The sequence below is a fragment of the Equus quagga genome, chromosome 15 (genome assembly GCF_021613505.1).
Source record: "Equus quagga isolate Etosha38 chromosome 15, UCLA_HA_Equagga_1.0, whole genome shotgun sequence".
NCBI classification, from domain to species: Eukaryota; Metazoa; Chordata; class Mammalia; order Perissodactyla; family Equidae; genus Equus; species Equus quagga.
In genome coordinates this window covers 82,924,544-82,943,135 of record NC_060281.1, presented here as the reverse complement: position 1 = coordinate 82,943,135, position 18,592 = coordinate 82,924,544, and the positions used below count along the sequence as shown (strand labels likewise).

The window sequence follows — 18,592 nt, the reverse complement described above, 5'->3', positions numbered from 1 at the left end:
TTGTATTTTCACTGATTTATTTTAAGAAAGCAAATTTTTACACTCGTTGTAATGGAATGAAACACGAAAATTAAAATGAGAATAAAAATAGAGTTTTTAATCTCCTTACCACGGTCAGCGTCATTCGGTCTATCTCATGCTTATCTTTGGTTTTATGTTGTCTGAAAGGGCTGTGACTGTAGAAATAGAGAACATGTTATTACAAGATGCTGTCACGTAACTTAGCACCCATCAGCGGCTACTGTATAGGTAAAGCATTGTGTTCTGTCACTGTTCATTCAAAACTACAGAAACACAAGAGCCATGAACATTTATCATTTCCAGAGAAAAACTGACAATCAGATATGTTAGATCCTGAAAGAGGAAGACTTACATCTCATTTGGACCGTCCCACCTTTAACTTCAATGAAATCACGGCACTAAAATACGCTTTAGCAAACATATTCCAAAGCATATTTTAAAATATTAGAAAAAACCTAATTAGCCAACAGGTAGCCATGAAAATGAAAGTCACTTATATAATATCTGCCACATTAGTGTCTGAGATATTAACTGTCATATAATTTTCTTTTTTGGAAAGATGCCTAATAGTCCCTCAAACCACCCACCCCAGGAGGGACAAACCAAAAACAGGACCGAGATGCACACGCTTCCCCTCGAGAAACCAGTGATTTTAAGCAACACGTTCCTCTGACGATAACAGAGATACACTAACCTGGGTCCCTGGACACCCAGAGATCTGAGAGCTCTTACTCAAGCTCCGCTCACGGGGCCCCCGGGCTTAAGAGTCGGAGAACCAGGCTCAAGTTGCAACTCGTCTGTGCACTGGCTGTGAGCCAGTCACAGAAATCTTCAAAACCAATTTCTTCATCTGTATAATGGGTATAAACGCCACGTCCCTTGCAGAAACAGGGAAGGGGACAACCAAAATGATGTATATGCTAAAAGCCAAGACAATGGCAGTATATAGTAGGTATCTAATGGAGTAATCATTTGTGAAGTTAATGAAGATGAATCTCACTTTATAAAATGAACGTCTGCTTGATAAACTATGTAAAACAAATTATTCTCACTCTTTACCACGTTTTTAAAACTCTGGAGAAGCTGGCTTTTAAAGGAAATCTTACCATTCAAAGAGACTATTAAATACGCAAATTAGCAAATCTCATTGCCTTATTTATTTATTTGAAAATTAAAGAAAGGATATAGATGATTGTACTTTCTTACACTGAGATATGCCTGTAGAATGATTAACCCTATAGATTTGTTTATAAGGCATAGATAATCTGAGGCAAGATATTATGTAAAATATTTGAAAGTTAACTATAAAATGGATTAGAAAGTTGAACACATAAATCAGTGTGATTTGGAAAAAATAACTAAAATTCTACGTTTCTTTGCTCTCCCAGTGATCTGGCCACCTTACTGAATTAGCTAAGTCATGCACCGAAACATTTCTTGAAGAGATGGTTACATCTCAGAGCATTTCTTGTCTTAAATATTTTCATTTTCATTTTGTACAAAAGAGGGCACTCTAACGCCTTATTCTCTTTCTTATCATGCAGTGAAACACAAGGTAATTTCCATCCCTTGAAAGCATTAATTTTGGGGAAAAAAATCTAAACAAGGTGAATTAGTCCCAAGCAAACATACAGTGATTTTCAAAACAGATTCTGATTGGAAATATTCTTTCCACCCTGATTGTTTCCAAAGAGAAAAATGCAAAAGGAACGCCTTTAAAAAGCAAATAGGATACGACCCCAAACAGTATCTTTTTGTTATTTATAAGATATAATTTTTTAAAAGGATCATACTTATATCGCTCTGTTACGCAAAATGCACAGGGATATTAACATGCTCATGGTTTGAGAGAAGAGGAGTAAAGGTTTATGAAATCCTACTAAAAGCTTAGTCTCTCTGTTTTCCACCCCACAAAGTTCCTTACTGTACAAAAGGGGATTATGTGAAGATCCTGTGTTTGGGCAGACCCTTCTGGATCTGGCTGTCGAGTGCAATGCCAGAGGCCCCCTCACCAGCTCCTGACCCTCGCGTGCTCGCCCGTGTCTGCCCCGGAACGGAGGGCTGTGTCCTGCCTCTCTGGAGAAGGGCGGCTGTGCCCTGCCAGAAACGCTCTGTGCTAAATTTAAAAAGCCCTTCATGAGACCAGAGGGAGGCCTGCAAGGGGCCTGGAGTCAAAGTTAGGGATGCCAAAAACATTTGCAGCACATGGGCCCTGTCCCTAAAAATCCCATTTTATAAATATAGCTATTCCGTGTCCGACTCAGTAAGCAATGATCGGAAATGCTTCGCAGCTCTGCAGTTCTGTGCCATAGTGTTGAGAAAGTTTGGTCTTTCAAGTTAAAAATCTTGATGCACGTCTGTTTCCAATGTATTCTTGATTATTCTTTGTGACTGAAACCAAAGGATCTGTTTCTGTTTTGGAAAATGTTAAAGAAAAGCTCCGATAGTAATAATCTCCATTCTGAGCGAGGCACGTGGTGCCCACAGCCCCTGTGTGATACAGCTGCTCCCCCAAGCAGCCGCTTTAAATAGGAGACAGTCACAGGCCTGTCGACGGCTCCCAAGGCGGGCCAAGTTCTGCCCACAGCACATGCCACATTCCGGCTGCATCAGAGAATGCTATGGGAATAGAAGTGACATGTGCCGTGGTCAGATGTGGCTTTGGAAGGACAGATAGAGCTGCAAATTTTCCCCAGATGAGTTGGGAAATTCTTCAAGACATGATAAATGATGGGGGAAAACGCACACACACACCACATCAGAGATATCATATTCACGATGAAACAATGAGTTCAAAAACAATACATCTATAATGAAGTGATTAAAAACTCTTACATCCAAACTTAATTTTAGAATACCAAAAAGATTGCACGTTACATCAAATCTGTGTTTTGAACCTAAGCCAACAGCTGCCAAAATATTTATAAACATTCCTTTTTTCCCGATGGAACAAACTGGGTAACCTCAGGCAGAGCCCAACTCTCCCTAGGCCGACACGCAGGCTCTTCCTGCATCTGACATCTTCAGGGACAGACAATCAATGGTGACAAGCTTAAGATCAAGGCTATCGTCACATCAATTCTTTTCCTCAACAGACATCTGAAATCCAGACTGAGGACCACGACAGCAATTCCACACATCTGCAACTGGGACACATCCTCCTACGCAGATGCTCTTAAATATCTGACAACATCATTTGAAGGGGAAGGAGGGAGCCGCACCCACACACGTGGCCTCTGAACGGCTTGGTCCATCACAGCGAGACCAGGGATGCAAAACGCACTCAAGCCTGGAGCACTTCCTCACACCCAGGCTCCTTGCCCTCAGGCCCGAGCTGTTCTTCTGGAGCGTCGAGACAAAACCACGGGTGCAGAGAAGTGTTTCCAGAGAAGCAGTGGGACGCGTTGGTCAGTGCAAGAAGTATTCGCTCACAGAAAATAGAAGCGTAGGGACCCTTGGTGACCCGGTTCGACCCCCCTGCTCGGATGTGGGAAGGAGGTGAAGAAACTCGCTCTAGAGAAGAGTTTCTCATCCTCGGCGCTGTTGACCTTCTGGGCTGGGTAATTCCTTCTGGGGGCAGCGGGGGCTGTCCTGCGCACAGTAGGTTGTGGAGCAGCATCCCTGGCCTCTCACTGCTGGATGCCAGCAGGAGCCCTTCCCCCAGCTGTGCCAACCAAAAACGTCTCCAGGCATTGCCAAGCGTCCCTGGGGGGAGCACTGGGTAGCGGCTGACAGCGTCTGGTTCACCCACAAGGACTGACACTGTGGCTGCCCTGTGAGAGTGCCAGGATGCCCAGGGGACAAGCTGCTCCCCGAGCCCTCAGCCAGGAGGCCCCGCAGCCCGATGCTTTGCCCCCTCACCCGCCTGCTCTACCTGTTTCCATTTCTTAAGCCCCTGGTGCCCGAGAAAACAGCTGCTCAGGCTGTCCTCTGTGCGGCCTGTGAAAACTACAGGACGCTTCTCTACAAATCTTCAAGGTTTTCCCACATGCAACCTGGTAAGGAAGCGGACAGGTGACACAATCCACTCGCCTACCACTGAGAGGAGAAGGCTCCTGGGCACAGCCCCATCGCCTGCAGACCCAACACAGGGTTTTGTTTCTAAAGGGCCCTCAACAAACATCAGTTTAATACGAACCACTGACATTTTACAACTGCTGATTTTGGTAGTGATATCACCACCCTCCCAATTACCTTGAATCTAAACCAGCACCGTCTTTGACTCCGATCCTTCCACATGCAAGCATCCATTGGAAAAAAAAAGAAAAAACTCAAAATCACTGTAGTGCTGTGGACTCTAACAATAATACTAAGTCCCAGTACCGCGGTGCTAGTCCAGGTGCTCACGCCTCCTGTCTTTGTCCCTCCTTGCGCCGTGCTGCTGCCAGAATCCTCTTACTGGAAAACAACCCCACCATGTCCCCCCTTTGCCCGAAAGCCTTCAGCCCTGGGGCCTCGAGAACAAAGCCCCACCTCCCAGCATGGAGTGCTAGGTGCTCCCCAGTCTTGACCGCATCTTCTCGCCTTCCTTTCTGAGCACACCCTCCCCTCCTGACAAACAGGTGACCCGCCACTCACAGGTCACTGATGGGGAAAGCCAGCCTGTTCTGTATTGTCCCCTCCATGTAGAAAAGAGGCTTAGCCTGGCCCCAAGTCTTCAGATTGCCATCCTATCTGTCTCTCAAATCTCTTCGTGTTCCATCTCCACCGGGAAGTAGGCCCTCCTCTGCCAAGTTAGAGCTGGTTGCCCATTTCCGTGGTCCCCAGGACCGTGCCACCCCGTGAGTCAGCACAGACCGCCTGGCTCACAGTCCCCAGTGTGTGTCTACTCTCCTGCAAGGTCCTTAAGAGCCGTATGTGGCTTCCTTCCTCCCTCCCTCTCTCCTTCTCTCCTTCCCTTCCTTCTTTCCCCCATAGCGTATCATAGGGACTCCAGACATGCTTACCAGATTTAATTTAAATCACTAAGTCAAACGCTGTTTCCCCGCTCCTTGGCTTTACTGCTATATCCTTTCCTGTGCATGACTTCCGAACCAGTAACAGAAAGAACGGCACAAGACCATTCACCTTCATGGCAAAGATTCACCCAATCCTCTCTATTACACACTGGAAGGGTTCTTTCTATTTCAGGGTCAATAGACAGTCACCAGACAGTGACAGGGAGCTTGCCATCCGTGAGGCAGGACACTCCTTCACTGGGCAACTCAAATGCTTGAATGGACATTCTTGTGTCAAATGGAAAACTTCTCCTTCCTTAAAATGCCTTCCGTCTGCAGCTATAAAGCGTGAATGTAAGATAACATGGGCCTTCCAATAGCTGGTGCTGATCGTTACGGCTCCCCTAAGTTCTGTGCTTTCCACAGGAGCCACGTTCTAGCCTACCGCCATCTCACCTCCTCGATCCCACCCCAGCCTCCTCGCCATCCTCCAGCCGCCTTCCCGTCGGCCAAGCTCCTCTCCACAGGAGCCACACGGAACCTAATACTTAAGCAGAGCCTCATCCAAGACTTCACAAAGGACTTCAGATCTTCCAAGTCAATACTCCAGACTTGATTTATGGCCAAATAAGACCAAATCCACTTTATCAGCCACAAATCACACTGCTGGCATATGGCTAATGGTTAAACAAATTTTCAGATGTTTTAAAAATAGCCTCACATCAGCTCACCCCCAATCCATACGCAGGGACATTACCATAAACAGACAGGATTTGCAGGGTTCCCTGTTGCATCTTACTGTTGGTTTCTGACTCTTGAGTTAACGCACTCCACAGGTGAGCTTTTGCACAGGGTTTTTATCATCTCGAAATTCTCTAGTGGGATTCTGGATGTCCCATCCTATCTCGAGCGGAGACCCCACAAAGACCTGCGGCGTCTCTCCACGTGCTCGCTGTGCAAGCAGCGACCCCACCGGCTGGAAGGGCGTCTCGGGTGGGACGTGGTTTTCTCTGGTTTGTCTCGCAGAAACGTTCTAATTAGGTGAGCTAGTCTTACGACATGAATTAAGGCCAGCCAGGCTCCACAAACACAATGATTCAATTAGGGACCAACAGGACCTGACTTTCTAAGCAATAATCCAATTTTCGTTCCCACATGAATACGGTAAGCAGAGAACCACTGGACTGTCGGGGTCCTGAGGAGGCAGCAAGGGTGCTTCGAACCCCGTTTTGGGGGAGGACATGGAATCCAGCATCTTCTCAGATGTGCAGAAGGTAAGAGGATGCAGGGGTGCTCTGTGAGGCTTTCCAACAGACACGCCAAAAGTTAACAAACTCCCAGGTCTGTGTCCACATGAGAAATATGAGAGGGGGAATCTTGACTCAGAATTTTTTTTTTTTTTGAGGAAGATTAGCCCTGAGTAACATCTGCTGCCAATCCTCCTCGTTTTGCTGAGGAAGACTGGCCCTGAGCTCACATCCAGGCACATCTTCCTCTACTTTATATGTGGAACACCTACCACAGCATGGCTTGCCAAGCGGCGCCATGTCCACACCCAGGATCCGAACCGGCGAACCCCGGGCGACCAAAATGGAACATGCACATTTAACCACTGCGCCACTGGGCCGGCCTCTAGAAATTTTAATATCAAGTGTTTTTTGTATCTTTGTGAATGAAGAATAATCAAAAATATATTTTAAAAACTTAAGACCTCCTTTAAAATTGGCTAAAAATTCTTAAAATTAATTGAACCATTAACATAACTGTTAAGTGCTCCATATGAGAACATATTTTGAGAACGCTTTCATTTCATAGTCTTTTCACTCTATTCCCTCATCTTTGGTAGTTCAGAACTGAGGGCCAAAAAGAACACAAATTAATTAAAAACACAAAATTACACAATTTCATCTTTGCATTTTAAAAAACACAAATCAATTTTGGCATGTTTACAAACAAACGCGCACTTCTACAATGGGTTCATTTTGAGTCTTCATCCTTTTGGGTAACCCTCAAAATGCTTTAGGCTCACAAGACAGACGTGAGTCATCGATCTCTAGGGAAAAAAATTATCCTACCTTCTTTAATTATCCACATTTTAAAATAACATTTATTCCCCAAAATAAAGCTTATCAGTAGAAACACTTCAACGCAGTCTTATTTTAGGTCTAAATGGGTCGTAACTTCTGAGTGGTATGGAACAAAAATACCAACCATAAGCTTTTCTATAAGCTTACGGGAAAGAGCAACAGTCATTGTCTAGATTAGCATGTCACTTAAAGATCGCTGTGTGATCTAAAATAATATTAGGGCCTAAGAAGGTCTAAACATTCTTGATTTTGTTCCAAGCACACGCCACGGCGACAGTAGCAAAAGGACGTGGTTCACTCACCCTCTCAGAAGTTTGAACAGCATGCAACCCAGGGAGAACCAGTCGGCACTGCTGTCATACGCCGTCCCCTTCTGGAGCACCTCGGGAGCCATGTACCCATGGGTGCCACTAGGGGGAAGAAAGTGGACAGACGGTCACTGGAGGAAACGTTAACGGCTCATCAAGAGGTCGGGGCGTTCTTCATTCAATGGCAGCGACTGTGCACAAGGGAGTGGGGACGATGGGGCTTCCACCAGAACGACTCACCCAACGCCCAACGGGAAAACCACCTTTCTGTCTTAATTAGTATAGGAATTAATAGAAATAAATTGCCACACCAAATAAACATGAAACCCGCGAGGTCCGCAGGCTCGGAGGTGAAATATGAATCACATCAGTCCTTCTCCACCACGGCCACGAGGAGCCACAGGTCTCCTGGGCGGTCGGGAGCTCTCACGGGAGATCTGTGGGGTTGGGGACAGTGAGCAGGCGACCACGCCACCGTGTGATGGACCTTGAAGGGATGGGGACGTGCACTCCGGTGTGGCACCCCCCCGCCCGCGCTGAGGACCAAGGAAGTAGCCCCTGGCCTACCCGGTCAGTGACAGTCCCCAAAGGAGTGAGGAAGAAGGGGGGGCACAAGCCAACAGGTACAAGATGGAGAAATCGTGTCAGGTTTTAAAAGCTGCCAACAGGTTCAAGGACTCAGCTGAGCAAACACGAAGACAATTTTCAGGGAGCGGAGACAAATCACCAGGGAGGACACCATTTTAGAGATACTCCACGCTGTCTGCAACCTGTCAGTCCCTTCCCGTTCCGACTGCCACCCCTCCTTAAGGATCTGGGCAGGCACCGTTCCATCTCGAAGAGCGAGAGGCGGCCCGCGGGGAAGTGACAAGACGCAGCCTGAAAGGGCCCCACACAGGCCCCCCCGGCCACCCTGCATGCTCCCACGCTTCACTGAGAAAACGGGTGGCAACACCTCCACCCCACAGGGCGGCTGCGGGGATTACACAGATGCGTTGGGTTTAGCAAAGTGTGGGCATCTAAAAACCCAACCCGTGCCAGGGATTTCAATCTCTATTCTTATTGCATTATAATCATTTTTAATTTCCTTATAGGAACAATGAGGATCTGCTCAGCAAAGCGATCCTCCATCATTAAAGATCCTGGATCAGCTCTGGGCCCGGCACCGTCTGCCTTAGAGTCCTACTCTGAACAAACAGTGAAGACAGGCGCTGGTCCAGGACTCAGAAAAGCTCCACCATCCAGAACCTAGAGCAGGAGGTCACGGAGCCATGCTGAGAGCACGGGCGACGTCCCTGAGGGCCAGGCAGCCAAACCACTTTCTGGGAAGGTTTAATTTCAGCATTGCCGCGGAAAACCTCTGCGGTGACCTTTGAATCTGAGATTGTGGGGATCAAAACCCAATTGTGGAACGGGAAGATACGGACAAGGATAGTGACAACGGGTTAATGCAGATCAGACCTGTAAGCTGACACAGGACACATGAGAGCAGAACACCGCGCGCCTGCCACTGTGGGGTTCTGCTTCTGCTCACACGGCAGCCACGAGCATGTCCTGACGTTTCCCCTGGAGATCTGCACCACGATTAATACGGAAACAGCACCTGAACGTCTGCAGACACGCGACGTGAGACGCGGCTCTGTGCTCTCCGATAAAGTAAGCAGGGACTCAAACTACATACAATGATCCGTTCAAGTCAATGCTTTTATTTTGAATTTTGTGGCTACTCCACAGTTAACTTTTAGTTTATGATAATTTGCTTCCATCAGTAAATGGACTCAAGTCAGGAACCTCACCCACACGCTGCTCTGTAGATGGGGCCGCACCGGGCGAGTGCCCGGATCACACCTACAGCTTTGAAAAGACCTGTGGAACCGGGTGAAATTCCGGCCAAAAATCTTTGGTACTAAGCAGATCACTTCAAAGCCTCGGGGAGTTTGCCCACCTAGTGTAAGGAGCACGAGCTCTGGAGTCAGACAGAACTGGATTTTAATTCTAGCCCCACTACGTGCCAGGTAAGTGACCTTGTTCAAGTTACTTAATTTCTCTGAACCTCAGTTTCCATGCCACAAAAAGTAGATAATGATACCTATGACCTATGGGCTTTCTGTGACAATAATAAGATATTCAAAGCAGCTGGCCATGCGTGCCTGGGCGAGCAGTGGTCAGCTAATGACAGGACAAGGGCTGTGGCTGCTGGCACCGCTAGCCCACACACTGGGCCCCCCTCCCCCCCGGCCCTGACAGGTTCCTGGGCTGCCGGCTCAGGAGGGCAGCGATCCTCTGTCTTGGTCACCACTGCACAGTCACAGCGCCAGCCCCTGGCACACAGCCAACGTTCAATAAACACCTGCCGTGCGAATTAGCTGACAACACTCACGACGGTCACGTCAAGGAAACATCATGATCATCTCGTCTTTATGGGGAGAAGAACGAGGCTGGCACAGTGGGAGGGAGGGTTCGCACCCAGAGCTGCGGGCTCGAAAGCCTCTGTTCTCGGCCCCAGCACGCCTCCTTCCCTCACAAATGGGCACTTCATAGCGCGTTCATCCTTTTTAAGTAGTGGCCCCGCTCTCGGCATTTGAACATGGAAACCAACCTTCCCAACCTCATCCCCTCACAGATGCTGGTCAAACCCGGCGCACCCCACCCACCTCTCAGAGCCGACAAGGGAATCACAGAGAGAGGTGGGAGTGGCTCTGTAAGAAAACAAACAACCCCACACCCGAAAGTTAATTCCTTTACAAGACTAAGTCTTATGAGCTCTTGGATTCGTATTCAGTTGTGACTACACTAAATGGAAGAAATTAGCATATGAAATAGCTGTGGCATTAAAAATTCAAATGACTCTCTTAAAAAATGTCTAACGAACTCCCTAGGAGAAGCTTATACAAGCAGAGGTTCTGGCCTAATAACTGTAAAGTGCTGGCAAAATGCTAATGCTTTTATCACCATATCCCAGATTCTGTAGAAAGAAACGTGTTTACAGAGACGGCGCGATTCACTGTTAACATCTGATCAGGGCTCTAAAAGGCGGCTCAGCTTTAAGCAGCCCCTCGAAAAGGATTGAAATTCAGAACCGCTTGACTTCTGAGAAGCATCTGCCGCTTTTCTGCACGGCTGCGGGAAATGAGGCTCCTGGGAGATTTTTTAAGAGCATTCAACACGGAGAGGAACGTTAGCTCTCTGTTAAGCGTAATTTTAAAAGGTTCAGTGCTAAGAATGATAAATTTAAAAAGCAAAAATAAAGCAAAGGTCATCTGTTTTTCCGCAAGCTGCCCACCTGTCCACACTTTCCAACCAGATAAACTGATACCAAAGAAAGAGAAACGAAAGCCAGGACGCATCCTGTGCTGTTTCTGGAGAGGGCTGGGACAGCCACCTTAGAGTCCTGCAGTCACTGTAACAACCCCGGCTTCAGGGAAGTCCTCGGGCCAGTGACAACGCGCGCTGATCAAGCTGGGCCATGGCCAGAGGTAGTTTAGGCTGAGGACAGGTCAGCTGCTGGCCGAGGGCTGCGGCGTCAGGAAGTTTCTTCCACACGGTCGTTTAGAGGCCTGATGTAATACTCAAATCTAACAACATGACCTGCAAGCTTGAACTGCAAGTAGACGATTTGGTTTTTTAATTAAAAAAAGACAGATTCCTAATTTCTCTTCAGAAAAATAGAAGCCACTCTGAAAAGGAAGGAAAAAGTAGATGGAGAGAGAAACTTGACCTCCGGGCCTTCCTTGGAGGGCTGCTTTCATAGCTTCCATGACACGTGGCCTTTTCCACTTCTCCTCATGACAACGTTCAGGCACTTATCATTACCTCTACTTTACAGAAGAAGAGACCGAGGGTCACAGAGGTAAGCTGACCGACTCAGGGTCACACAGCCAGTGTGAATTTGGGCGTCTTGCTGAGATCCCTCCTTCCCACAGACCACCCTGGCCCCTGAGCCCTTTGCTGTGGGTCTGTCCACACTTCCCCCAGACAGCAAGAGAAAGTGTCCCACCCTCGTGTCCTCCCACACCCCGGGACATGGGGTCTTCCCCCAACCAGGCATCATCACATATTGAAATCACCAATGGCAAGAAAAAGTTGGGGGAACACACGACCAGGTCGGGGTCTGAGTGAATAAACGAGTGGCCTCAGAGAAACGACAGCAAGCAGTCAATGCACTACTCACACGCTGGCGTGTGGCTTCTTTTTGGAAAAATCACAGGCCAGGCCGAGATCTGATATCCGCACGTGTCCGTGTTCGTCCAAGAGGATGTTTGCAGGCTAGAGAGAAAGAGAAGATCTTCAAGAGTTCCCAAAATGCCTGGGGGCTTCAAGAACTTCTAAAACGACAGGCACACGTATTTTACTGTTTCACCACAGTCTGTTCCTAAACACCAATGCTAGCTTATATTAGCACACCCAGGGAGGGCGTGACACTGAGAATAGTGTTTTTCATGTTAATTTCAGCAGGAAAATGGTAATGACAGAAGCGAAGGATCCCACTCGTTCAACAGTTCACCACAGTTGAAAGCTTGTCCTTCTCACGCCAAGAACAGCGATCTGGCCAGGACAGTGGCCTGTCCACAGAGCGGGTGAGGCCGCCAGCTTCTTGGCTTCGGCCAAGGACTTCGGAGAGGAAGGCCACCAAGCACAGAACAGAAGGAATCTTACGGGAATGTACAAACGCTGACCTAAGAGACCAAAAATATTCCGCAGGGCCACACCAATCCCGATAAATGTCATTTCTGTTTGTTGGTACGTCACCAACCCAGGGCTCGACCAAATGACCAAATACAATTTTGACCGCAACTCTGATGAAATGTGTCCATTAAGATTAGATTTACTCAGCATAATCACGGCAAACAAAGCTCCTCTCTCTAACATACACTGAATTATAGTCATCTTAATGATATTTTTCTGCTGGAGATCAACTATTGTTTTCCTTGAAATAAAAATAATGCCATGCTATTATAAAAATGAAGCATGAATAATCATGAGTGACTAGAATTAAGTTTGAATAGAAATTAAGCCCGCTGCGCACTAAATAGCTTGGAAAACAAAAATACAGCATAAAGATGATTAGAAACCGGTTATAGATTTAAATTAAAATGTATTACAATGGCATTTCACGGGCCTTCAGATGCATTTCACTCTTCTGCAAAAATCACATGAGGAAATAAAATGTCATGTGCCAAGCAGCGTCTAATTATTTCTAGTTCGATGAAAATACATTTTTTCCTCTTTATGTTCATATGGAACTAAGGGAATAATTCTTTAACCTTGAAGAAAGCTTCAAAATTTACAAACATTTTGTGAAAAAAAATATTAGGCTTGAAAATAAAATACAATATTTTAGATTCTTAAAGGGGAACCTTAAAAAGCTAATGCAAAACATATTAGCTCCTTAGAGAAAGGAACGCAATCTGTACATTTCAGTTGGGACATTTCAGCTGGTTTCCTTGGGTTCATTCAAAAAGGAATCTGCGACAGGAGGCAAACACATTCTCCTACTGGGAAACTGCCACTCCTGTCATTGTTCTTCTCATTATTTACACATTTATGCATCTGCATGAGCATTTCTACATCCTGTCAGGGTCCCCTTTATCCCTCCCCCGTCTGCAGACTGCTGGCTGGATGAGTGACACCACTGATGCACGGAGCGAAGTCCTACCTCCCCCATTAACACAGAACCCGGGTCCCAGCACCAAGGTCTGGAAGGGAGGAACTCAGAATAGACTGAATGCATTTTCTCAATCCAGTGAGGTTTTCAAGAGAACGAGAACAGAAGCCCAAGCACAGCAGTCTCGGGCTACGAGCTGGATCTAAAAATCTAGCAGTGATTTTCAAGGCAGTCTCAAAACAGCATCAAGCTCTGAGAGTGGCGACTGGGGGAAGTTCTGCAGGCTGATCGGCAGCCCCGCCCCACTGGATCAGCCTGGCCTCAGATGAGTTACGACCCGGCCACGTGATGTCTTGGTTCACCGAGGTCTAAGCCCCAGGTGAGACGCATGGTCTCCGCTCGTTCATCTTTGTACCTCTCCGGTTCTAACACAGAGCCATGGCCAAATCAGCTGCTTAGTGACCTTTAAGTGAATTACAATAAATTGTAAAATGGAAGACACCAAGAATGCCTACCCTGCTTTTCGTCAATTAACCCAGGAAAATGTCTGAGTTAGTGCATGAGCTGTACCAGGCACTGGAGCAGGCACTGAGGGACAGTGACGACTGGGGGTGGACACGAGGTCCCAGAACAGAGTGTGCAGTCTGCAGGAGGCCCACAGACGAAGACGTCATCGGGGCTGAGATGAGGAAGACGACAGGATGCAACGAAACAGAGACCACAACACGGACTGCGCGGGTCCAGCAGACAGAGCGAGTGCGCGAACGGCCTCACCTTCAGATCCCTGTAGACGACAAACCGGTTGTGCATGTGCTCCAGCCCCAGGATGATCTCCGTGGCATAGAACCGCATCTCCTTCTCAGAAAAGACCCCGTGCTGTGAAAGGTGATAGTGCAAATCGCCCCCTGCAATCAGAGACGCCTGATTTAATGCAAAGCGTGTTCATTTAAAGGGAACAAAAACTGCTGTCCTCCTGAATAGTTAGGACGCGGCAAAAAAGGTCAACTGTGCTTCGGCTTTGTCTCTATGCCTCTCTCTGGTTTCTGCGGTTTGACAAGACACTGTAAAAATTATAGCGAAAACTTCGACATTGAGAAGACTGGACGTAGCAATGACCGGGATGATATACAACAAAGTGACCCGTCTTGGGCAGGCAGCGCGGCTCCCAGATGCACCATCCCAGGCTGCGCTGAGCTACTGTGCTCCGATTGCTTAAGTCCTGTCTACTAACCGAACTGACCTACACAGTGATCCAGTGCGTGGCTCAGCGACTGGCTCTGTGGGCAATACACGAATAAATAAACAAACTGATTATACGGAGAGATATTCGATCACACAAATACAGCTAAATTTTAACTGGTAAAATCCAGGAGGCAGGTATTTGTGGGTGCCCAGGAGTTCTTTCAATTTTGATATATGTTTGAAATTTTTCATAAGAAAATGTCGGAAAATGTAAACAGGCAGCCTAAAGTTACACAGACAGAAAATGCCACCAACAGGGTAAGGAAACGTTTTATAAACTGTAAGGGAAAAGCTTCTATTGATCTATAAAAGTTAGTGTGTGTCCAACCTTACTGCCCTGGCTTTACAAGACTCCTCTCTTTCACAGGCACGCACTTCTGCGAACCATGACCAGAACAAGATGTAAAGGGTCTCCAGTATCCCAGAAGGGCCCTACCCAGTCAGTACCTCGGCTCCCGGCCCCTGGTCAGCAAAGGGGACCCTACTCTCGTCTCTCCCACCGTCGATTAGTTCTGCCTGTTCTGATAGTCACGTCAGTCGGAACACACAGCCTAGATGCTGCCGTGTCTGATTCTTTCACTGTTGTGTCTGTGAAATTCCTTCATGTTAAATCAAGCGCTCAAAACACAATAAAACTTCAAATGAACTTCAAAAAAACCTAGGTATTCCATTTGTTGAACTGTATGCCTCTTTATTTTAGTTCTTGTTACTAAAAACCCTTTGAACACATACCATGCTGCTTTCTAGTATTAGAAACTACTTTTCTAGCTATAAAGTTTTCGGCACTCTCGGGGTCACTATGCCTAGTTCAAAAGTTCAACTTATAGTACTGCAGGTTTCAAAGGGGCAAGAGATTGGGCAAAAATCTGCACTGGCCCAAAGTCAGTCCTTCCAAGTTGGTTTTTAAATACATTTCTGTCTTTGGCCTTTATTATGACGACGCATTTCATTCCTAAAAGTTGGGGGGTCAGGAAACAAGCTTATTAAAGATCTAGGCCAGCTGTATTCCAGAAAATTGAGCTTCACTATAAGTGTTTTATGAAAATCTTTTCTAGAAAATGCAACTTCCTGGGGAGAGATGACGAAGGCCAGAGGGAAACTGCAGTCAATATTTTTAAACGAATTTTAACTGAAAATGGAAGAGTCAAAGGTTTCCTTAAACTTCAGGGGGAACCTCATTATCTGAAAGAGCCGAAGTGCCAGTGTGCCTAAATTAACGCATGCTGAGCTTTCACAGCGCGGCGACGTGTGTGAGTGTCTCCAGACTTCCCGAGTGTGGCTCACCGTTCATCAGATCCAGGATGAAGCAGAGTTTATCCGGAGTGTGGAAGGCGTAGGTCATACAGACAATGAAAGGACAATCCTAGAGTGAAGAAAACAAGTGCATAAGAAAAGCAAAAGCTGTCGTGGAAAGCATATCTGCCACCAAATACCACGTGTAGATTTTTCCCCACACCACTGCCCTGCCCATCGAGTACAGACACCCACGTGGTAACTTTAACAGCCGCAGTAAAACGCATCTGGTTACTGATAAAATACACAGAGACATAACAGCACCAATTGGAGCAAACTCGAAGGTCCTCTCTCACTCGGATTCAATCTTGACTCTTCTATCTACATCTTCCAAAAACTCAGATTCTACAGGAAAATATTACTGCCTCTTTTTGCTGGTCTACATTTTGGTTCTGGCTAGTCAAATATCCATTTCAATCTCTGATTCTGAAGTTGGAAAAACCATACCACGGGAGGAAAAATGTCATCTGTATTATCGTCTTGAAACATTCAGAATAAACACGGAATTAAATTAGCTTCCGAAAGTGGAAAAAAATACCAGGGTCAGGAACTGAATAACTCAATTGCAAAGATGTCAGCTTTCCCCAAATTAATCTATAGTTTACATGCAATGGTAATTAAAATGAACATTTACACGCAGATTCTAAAATTTATACGGAAATGTAAGCAGCCAAGAAAAGTTCAGATATTCTTGAAGAAAAACAAACCTGGGAAATTTATAGTGCAAGAAATGGACTTATTATAAAACAAAAGTAATTCAGACAGTGTGGTCTTAGCCCAAGGACAGACAATTAAGCCTAAGGAACAGAACAGAGCATCCTGAAATAGACCCGCACATAAAGGGTCGTTTGATGTATGATAAAGTGACACAACAGGGCAGGGGGAAAGGACGACCTTTCCAATCAGCAATGCTGGAGCAGTGGGATATCTGTACAATAAATATCAACACTGACCCCTACTTCACACCACACGCTGAAATCAACTCCAGGTAGATACTGATCTAAATGAGCAACGTAAAGCAAGAAAACTTCTGGAAGAAGAAAAAAAAGAACATCTCCATGATCTTAGGGTAAGTAAAGATTTCTTAAATGTGCCACCAAAAGCACTAACCATAAAAATATTGATAAACTAGACTAAAATAAAACAAAAAACTTCCGTTCATCAGATGACACCATTAAGAGGGTGAAAAGACAAGCCACAGAATGGAAGAAGATATTTACAATCCATAAACACACAAAGGACTCATATCTAGAATATATAAAGAACTCTTACAAATCAATAAAGAAAAAGGCAAACAACCCAACAGAAAAACGGCAAAAATAATAATAATAAAAAGTAGGCACCTTACATAACAGGATACTCTAGGGCGGGCAAGCCCATATGAACAGATGCTCAACCTCAGCTGTCCCCAAGGAAATGCAAATTAAAATCACAACAGGCTGTCACTAAAACCCAAGAAAATAGCTAAAACTTAAAAAACCGACAATATCAAGTGTTGAAAGATAGGGAGTAAATGGAACTTTCATATACGGCTGCTAGGAGTATCCAACGGTACCACCAGTTTTGAAAGCAGTTTGGTGGTATCTCCTAAAGCTGAGCGCCACCTGCAAACCCCACGACCCAGAGATTCCACTCAGGGTACCCACCTCACAGCAGCGTGTACTGACATGCACCAGAGGAACTGCTCGAGAATGTTCCTCGTAGCACTATTCGAAACAGCCCAAACCAGGAGACAGCCCCAGTGTCCACCAACAGTGGGATGGATACATAAATTGTGGCCTCTTTATGCAATGGAATATTCTAGAGCAGGGCAGCAAACTTTCTAGGAAGGGCCAAACAAGTAAATATTTCAGGCTTCGCAGGCCCCATACAGCCTCTGTCATATATTCTTCTTTTCTTTACAATCCTTTGAAAACGTAAAAATCATCCTTCGTTCATGGCCTGTACCAAAAAAGGTCACAAGCCAGACTTGGTCCACGGGCCACTCCTAACTTGCTGTCCCCTGTATTTAGTCACAGAAGGCACTAGAGTTTTGGTGGTGAACACGAAGTAGTCTACACAGAAGCCGAAATACAATGTTGTACACCTGAAATGGATAGAACATTACGAACCAAGGTGACCTCAGTTAAAAAAAAGAGAGAAGGCACTATTGCCGTGTGCAACAACACAGACGAACCACACAAGGAAGGCTGAGTGAGAAGCCAGACACAAAAGAGAACGCTTACATGAAGTTCAAACCCAGGCTGAGCTAAATTAACGGTGCTAGGAACCTGGGTGGTAGTTAGCTTGGGCGTGGGGTGGGGCGAGTGACGGAAGGGGGAGGCTTCTGGAACACCGGTAACTTTCCATCTCTTGATCTGGTGCTGGAGACACACGCACGTGTTCCCTTGTGGAAATCCATCGTGCTCCGCCAGAACTACCAGGCCTATTTAGATTCTTTCTATACAGCGAACACTTGCCACTCCACCGATTCAACTAAAAAATGGCATAAAATATCTATATCCACTTTCTCAACAGAAACAAAGAATTACTAACTTCCACAGAAAAGATTCAAGTTTCAACAGAATAATCTATAAACAGAACTGGCATTGTTCAACCGTCTGTATTAACGGCCTACAGATAAATTGGAGCTAACATATTCCTATACGCTAAAGATTCATGAACTTGAATTCAATTTCCATAAATCTTCTGGAGGAAATTGCTCCAGAATGAACTACAAAATTCATTTTGCGGTTACCTGGTTTTCCTTAGAGTTCTGTTGAGATGGTGTTCGTTTTTACTGATTTCAAGATTTATTTTGCTTGAAAATAAGTGAAACAAGGGTGCTATCCCTTTTCTATTAAAAGCCCTGTGGCCTTCCTGGGCACCATCCCACTGGGAACCCACCTGTTTCACCAGAAGTTTCTAAAAGCCCGCTGCAGGCGCTCATTCTGCTCCTTCCCGAATGGGGTTCCCCACAAATCTGGTTCCTGATCTGATAGCAAACTGACCTAGAGAGAAGCGGGTGGACCCAGAACTTAGCACAGCCGGGCTCTTTCCCAGCTTGAGAGGGCACCACACTCACATCTCCATGGGGACAAGCAGACCCCGCCAAGGGGG

At 46.1% G+C, this 18,592-nt stretch overlaps 1 protein-coding gene across 4 annotated transcripts in view; it reads right to left on the bottom strand.

Annotated features, from left to right (window-relative positions):
• The window catches only part of GRK3 (G protein-coupled receptor kinase 3), a 128,291-nt gene that overhangs the window by 18,697 nt on the left and 91,002 nt on the right, over positions 1-18,592 (bottom strand). For all 4 annotated transcript variants that reach the window (XM_046639772.1, XM_046639773.1, XM_046639775.1 and 1 more), the window contains 5 exons: positions 15,485-15,563; positions 13,733-13,863; positions 11,525-11,619; positions 7,348-7,455; positions 110-176 (listed from right to left, as the gene is read on the bottom strand). In XM_046639772.1, coding sequence (XP_046495728.1) covers positions 110-176; positions 7,348-7,455; positions 11,525-11,619; positions 13,733-13,863; positions 15,485-15,563 — 480 coding nt within the window. The remainder of the gene's footprint in view (positions 1-109; positions 177-7,347; positions 7,456-11,524; positions 11,620-13,732; positions 13,864-15,484; positions 15,564-18,592) is intronic.